The sequence below is a fragment of the Branchiostoma floridae genome, chromosome 15, assembly GCF_000003815.2.
Source record: "Branchiostoma floridae strain S238N-H82 chromosome 15, Bfl_VNyyK, whole genome shotgun sequence".
Classification (NCBI taxonomy): Eukaryota; Metazoa; Chordata; class Leptocardii; order Amphioxiformes; family Branchiostomatidae; genus Branchiostoma; species Branchiostoma floridae.
The window spans coordinates 1,290,470-1,297,653 of NC_049993.1; the positions used below are offsets into that span (position 1 = coordinate 1,290,470).

General features: G+C 41.8%; 1 protein-coding gene across 1 annotated transcript in view; it reads left to right on the forward strand.

Annotated features, from left to right (window-relative positions):
• The window catches only part of LOC118432596 (mucin-5AC-like), a 10,362-nt gene extending 6,819 nt beyond the window's left edge, over positions 1-3,543 (forward strand). Inside the window, exons 7-9 of the mRNA XM_035844229.1 lie at positions 590-739; positions 1,618-1,716; positions 3,453-3,543. Of these exons, the coding sequence (XP_035700122.1) occupies positions 590-739; positions 1,618-1,716; positions 3,453-3,507 (304 nt within the window). The 3' untranslated portion in view covers positions 3,508-3,543. The remainder of the gene's footprint in view (positions 1-589; positions 740-1,617; positions 1,717-3,452) is intronic.
• Positions 3,544-7,184: the final 3,641 nt, after the last annotated feature.

Here is a 7,184-nt window from a genome sequence, read left to right on the forward strand (position 1 = left end):
AGTGTTTGTGTAGCATTTAGCAACAGCTATATCAACTTGCGCGTAGATAGTGTTTATAATGAGAAACTATTATTCACGTGTGTTTTTGTTAGTGCTTTGGAAATGTTTCCAGCACAAGAAAGAAAACACTGTGACAAATTGAAAACATATAGCTGACATATTCCGTACCATAGACGGTGTTGATTTATACGTTCGCAGTAGCACTGTTTTTATGCCACCTCAGCTGCAAAAATGGTCTTTTTCATTTCAATGTCATGTTTGCACCGAACAATACAGTATCGACTTTCGAGGTATGACATCTTACGGTACGGTAATAAGGTGCCATATAGGTGCCAGGTAACACACCATATACGTTACTCCCCAGGTGCAGTATAGTACCAGGTAGGGGGGGGGGGCGAAAACGCTAAAGGGGGGCGAAAACGCTAGTGATCTCGCCCCCCCCCCCCCCCGGGGGGGGGGGGCGAGATCGCTGGGGGGGGGGCGAAATCGCTGTCACACCGGTTCAATAAGAAAAACCGGTTTTGTACCGGTACGATACATACCCAGTCCTACTCCTGACTAGTGACCATGTAAACATTCTTTACTGCAGATGCCAGAAAAACAGCGCTGGTGACAGCTGCAGCACGCAAAATGGTGACGTCACCATCACATACGCCATCATTGGTGGAGCAGGAGGGGTGACAGTCATCATCCTGGTGGTTTTCGTCATCATAGTGTGCCGTTTACGTCAAAACAACAGGTATGATCATCACAGTCCAAATACTAGTATAACACGTTATGACCGATAGGTCGTGGAAATGTTGTTGGGAAGCTGACTTTCGTTCAGTTTTAGTGAGTGCTCAGTCACTGCTACCGAATTTAGGCACAAAACGTTGAGTAAGTGTTATCAAGGCTGGCAGCTTCTACGTATTCTTTTTTTCCTTTTATACAATGAACGTTTGTATTTCATTGTAGTTTAAAATGCCCCTTTTTTGTAATCTGTGAATGTGATGAAAGAAGGTAAAAAACATGCATACATGGAGATGTGCCCTTGTATTGTTAGTTTTCTTTGCCATAAAAATGCTCACCGTATTCTCAAGGTTGACATCAGTGTCACTGTATGGTTGAATACATGTACAGAAATAAAAGCCCTGTCGGTTGTGATACCATGTTTCATTGCTCCAAGTCTTCAAATCAAGTCTATGGTCTCCAAATGTGAAAATTGGGCATTTTGTTTTTCTTGCCCACCCTTTGTCTCACCCGAGTGCATTATAACCAAACCGAAAAAATCACTTCGTTTAGAGAAGCCACAAAATATCCCAACTTCCGCACATTCACAGACGAATAGAAAGCCACTTTTCTCTTGCAATCGCAGAACCCACAAATTGTAGAAAAGGTGAGGCTTTTCGTGTCCCTCTGCTTCCAGAAAAGAAGTCAAGCCCAAACTGTTTACAAATAGCCAACACTAGTATTAGAGTAGAATATTGTTTATAATAACTGTTCATTGTCACTTGTATATCTCCTATGATTATGCATGTACTTGCAATTAGCCCTCGGGCATGAACTTCAAAATAAACTTCTTCACTGTATTTAACATACAGTTGACTTTCTGTGACTCTGATTTTCCGTGCGTGATAGGAAAGAAGACTTTACGTTAAACAGTGAGCTTCAGCTAGACCTGATGGAGACCAGCCGTCTGGACAAACTCCACCCTAGCGACGGCCACGAGTATGACAAGTACGTCTGTGTTATTTGACTTGTTTGTATTACATACCCGATAAACCACCTAATGGTGTGTATACATCAGCTTTGTACTGAAGAGTACAAGCTGCATATCCTGTCAGATCTATTTGATTCACTCACACCGGTAAGATCCCTTACCCTTGCTATAGGTGGGGTCACACATGCGTATATATGCGTATATAAGTCCGTTTGAGGTGCGTGTGACGCTCTTAGTCTCTACCAGGCTCCACAGGTCGCAGGAAAAATAGTACAAATTGGACAACTATAGATACATAACATGCCAGATGAGTTAGCTGACCGAGAAGTATGGTTAGCAACCCAGCTAAATCGTCTGACATGTTACCTGTTTACGTTTGTCCAGAGTCTATTATTTTTACAACGTCCTGCGGAGCCTGGTGGAGGTAAATACTCCCATGCGCGCCTCATACGGACTTAAATATATACGCAGGTGTGATCCCACCTGTGCTTGATGTGTGGCTCTCCTCAAACGCGGGACTCCTGTTTAACGTCCCATAGGAATGGCCCTAACCAAAGCTAGGTATACGTACTCATTTACAGCTGAGTGAAGTGAGGAAAGTCCGAGGACACAAGTTCTGTGGCATATCAATTGAATTGAACCCATAACTTTTGGGTTACGCCATACAACACCACAAATATTATTTTTCCTGAGTTGCTATGGGGATCCTGTGGAACATTTCGTTTGTGGACAATACTATAAAGTTGGAATCCAAGCTAGTCTACCCCACAACATAGCACTAGTAGTTTCTTGTTTCACTATGATCCCCACGCCACCGAGTGCCCACGCACTGCATACATGTTTTGAACTTCTGTGTTTCAGTCGAACTGTAATTTCTAACACGAAGAGTAGATCACCAAAATTTTCGACTTTCCAACTCCAGTCTTTGTCAAGAAATAGGCAATTTCACTGCTTCTATGACGTCATGTTATGCAGATAGAACACGTGGCTCGGTGAGCAGGAAATCATCAGGATTTGCACCCCAAAATTTACATGTTTCGAAATTACTCAAGTCTATTTCGGAAAAAGAGTACTACAATGAGTACTCTAGATTTCTTGTTACAAATTCCTCACTCGACTCCGCTAAAGTCTACGTCATTTGCAAACTGGTACTCGGCTGGGCAGCTTTCGGGAACAAAAAGTATGATCTAAAAAAGGCACCAAAAAACACAGGACGTAAAGAGAATAGTCGTGGGCATTATTTGTGTATATTTTTACGTATACATTTCTATTTTTCGTTTCCACAAACAGCCCGACCGGGTCCCGGTTTGGAAAAAAGACCCCAGCGTAAGTCGACTTCAAGTCAAACGTTTGTGGCATCGTGTGTGGCGTAACTGGTAGAGCGTTCGGCTCGGAATCTAGAGGTCCCGAGTTCTATACCCGATGTGCCCCCGACGTTGTGCCCTTGGGAGAGGCACTTAACACGACCTTCCTCACTTCACCCAGGTGTAAAAATGTGCACCTGACTTTGGTTGGGGAGGTAAAAGAAAAGACTACCTTTACCTTCTATAGGTAGTATGTATGTGATACGGTTAATGTAAGTTACTAGCTAGTGCAGTGCCACATTGTCCTCGTCTGTCCAAAAGCGAAATAGAAAAATTAGTCGAGTGCGGCAGAGTTGACGTCGACTCTGAGTCAAATGGGAAAAGCGTGTTTGTAAACTTATCCAATATCTCATTGAACGTGCATTAACTGTACATAATCTGTCCCACAGCCCGGCAGTGGTTACAGAAAACGTCTATGACAACGTTAAACCACCAGTCAACTGATACTGAATCACCGCTTCGTCTGTAAGGCCATGGTAAGACGGATGTTCTTTCGTCCATAAATGCACATTTCATAACCTACAGCTAGGTACTTCGTGGATACACACCTATTTGAAGTTTTCGCATGAAATTTCATCTGTTACGGGAATCAACATTGTAAACTTTTAAAGAATATTATATTGATAGTCTTCATTATACATTCATGCCTATCGGGCTAAGTACTGGCATATAGATATACAAAGCACACATGATGACATGGAAAAGGTTTCCAAGACTAATCTAAAACATGGGTTATAAAACTATTCTAATACATTTGTTCGGCTTCTTCTCTTTTGTTAGTAATGGTAACAATGTGGCTTGAGATGTGTTAATATTATGTAGTGTGATCAAAATGCACCACAAAAAATCTTTTCAACACTAGACAAAGACTTATCTTATACGCTATATCCGTACACAAAGCAATGCGCTTACCAAAAAGCTTTAACCAGTCCTCTGCCCCTTCACACGTTGATGTGACCCTAAGCCTGCGTTTGTTTACAGATAATCGGTAGGCCCTAATGTTCTCAGAAGTCTCACAGCACATACATGTCGGCTCCCCTCGATACTCTGTGAGCCTATACAAAGTTAGATTTCTGTTCGCTGAATAGGATTATCTCCTAAGATGTGTGATGGACCCCATCTGTGTTAGTGCCTATTGGCTATCCCTCAATAAGGACGGGGGGCGATATAGGCTACTGGCACCTTTGACCCGTTGTTGACGTAACACTTCTGCTCAGGTCAAGTGACATAAGCTTCGGGTCAAATCAGCTCGAATGTATTAGAGGACTGGTTGAAAGCTTTTTAGCAAGCAATTTACTTTGTTATTGTATACGGATATCGCGTGTAAATTTCTTACAATGCTAGAAGTTCTCTTTCTCTTCTCGCATGAAACCAAGATTTTGTGGTGGAAACACCTGATAGCGTCTACTGACTTGCACGTCGACTTTAGAAGACCTCACTCTACGACACTGGACAACACAGCTTCAATGCATAGATAAATTGAAAAATGAAGAAACTTCAATTGACATTGATGAATTTCAATGTAGATTCCAAACGTGATGTTTGAATGCTATCTATGTTGACATAATGTAGTGTCAAATCCAATAAACTTTACATTTTCACATAAACAAATGCTATGTTATTGCTTCATGCATGATTTTGGTAGAAAATGTCTAAACAAGGAGGTTATATGGTCTTGACTACCAAACGCTGCTCATGTTCTGGACTCTCGAACTGTTCTCGAAATGATTAATCAGAGCATTGGCATAACACCAGTGACAGCGACGCTTTAAAAAAGTGACCTGTCAGTGATGACTTTGGAATGGACAAGACCCCGTAGATTGCTTACATGTACATGCCAACCTCGCTGTATAAAGTATTCAGCTTTTTTAAGCTAAGAACAATCAGTAAAAGTGCACATGGACAAATAATTTGTTACTGCAAATCTCAAGCAGCAAAAATGGAACAGCCTATATGAAAGACTTAAAGTAAAGATCAGTAAAGTATCAAGAAATGTCTCAGTTCTTACTCACTTCATTACCTCCATGAAATGTAATGGAGGTTATATTTTCACTAGCGTTTGTCTGTGTGTCTGTCTCTCTATCAACAAGATAACGGCCGGGTGGATTGATTTCATAAAAGCTGAAAATGGTTACATTTTGGGCCACTTAGCGGCTTCCCTTGATACTGCAGCGCAACCTCCGGTTTTGCTATCTCGTGCTCTGAACAAGCTATAGTCACGAATTTTATGTATTAGGTAGCTCTTGTGCTAAGAAAGAAGTGAGATAAGTTTTGGCCCCCTAGCGACTAGTTTGGGGATAGCAGGGGCATTTTAATTTGTCAAAAACTTCTGAAGTGAATAGCTCTGGAAGGGAACAACGGATTTTCATGATTTTGGTATGTAGGTACCTTAGACAATGTTGGTAACACAAACGACTATTACAACTATTATCAAACAGTAAAGATTAACATACTATTAGATAAATCTGTAATATCTCATCACAGTCCAATGGCGGATATATTAGCACCATAGATAAAGGTGTCTCCTATTTAAGAGCTGAGGTCACAGAGAGAAACTGATGTCATCCTAAAGTTGCCCCTCCGTCTGTGAGTGTTTAGGTGCTGTGTATGCGTCATCTGGATGAGTCTCTCACACAGCTCCGAGTCTGCTAACGCCCGTTTGGTGCCAGCCTCTAGGATCAAACACCTGGTGACGTGGTTCCGGATGGGCCAATCAGGAGGGACCTCTGGTAAAATGAAAGAGCAAATGAAGCAAGGAGGAATACGGGAGAGGGGTAGGGGGTAGGAGAAATATTTAAGTAAGGTTTAAGAAAGGGAATTTATTCCAGATGGTCTTAGAGAACAGAGTCAAGTTCATGGAAATCCATCCCATTTTACTAAAGAATACAAGAAAACAGTGGCATTAATTTTCTAGGGAAAACTGATAAGAGAGCCCAAACTAGCACACCCCAATGAAAAACTTGTTTAAACGGAGACACATGTTGTACAAAGCCAAAGGTGTGAAGACACCTTACACAACGCCTCCTAGCAGTCATGAAAGGAACTGCTTGACATGATTGCAATCCTAGCTATCAGCATGAATAGAATTGCTTGACAGAAGACGTCAGGAAGAACACAACCCATACAAATAACATAATAACAATCTATACGTAGCTTTTTTTAAGTCTAAGAAAGGGGATAAAAAGTAGAGCCTTTCATTTGAACCCCTAACCTGCAGATTTTTTTGTCCCGGCCAAAAGTCTCCTCGCTGTCCTGAACTCTGCCGGGTCCACAGCAGCTCTAACCATCATCTCTCTCCCGCTCTCATTCACTCCTTCATTCACCAGGATGTCCGTCAGAACAGTCGCCACCGCGTCTTGGTCATGCTCAGCCCAGAACCAGTCCAGAACGTCAAGGTCAACAAAAACCAGGCTAAGCGTCCCTTTCTGTACATTAATACAGGCTTTAAACACTCCCATGGCCTGCGCTAACTTCTTCAAACGATCCTTGGTCGATCCGTTCTTCACGATATCTCTGATTATCCTTTGATCGACCTGTTGTATATATTTCCCTGCTGTTGTTGTGTTGGAATACGCTGTCGTCAGTTTAACGTTAAGAACAGCGCATTTGATGCTTTGGTGGGCAACATGTTGGATGCAAGGAGTTATAGTAGAAGAACGATGTCCAAGTTTCCTGGGACTTGAGTTTAGGCTTGTTGCGGTGACAGGTTTTGGAGGTGAAGCCATGAGACAATGTGTCGATACTGGTCCAGTCCAACTACATGTAGGATAGCAAATCTGTGAAGTTAACAACATTAGACAATAATGTAATGTTGATCTTTCCAAAAACACAACTTGGCGTCTACTTGATTAGTCTCTAAATCAATATCGTTTAAACGTCCAAATATGACTTACCAACACGTCGTTTTATTTCAGAACACTTTATTGCTATACTAGTTGCGCAAGGGGTCTTTGATACCACAACGCGCTGCTTAATTTTTGCCTGATTCTGAAAAAAAGAATAACAAGAAAATGCCAAAATGGGACATATGTCGTGTGATGGTCTTACTTGTACTTGTACTTGTACTAGTGAAACTAGTTTGGGAGTTATAGAAGTAACACATGTTTGGTAGTCAAGAGTGT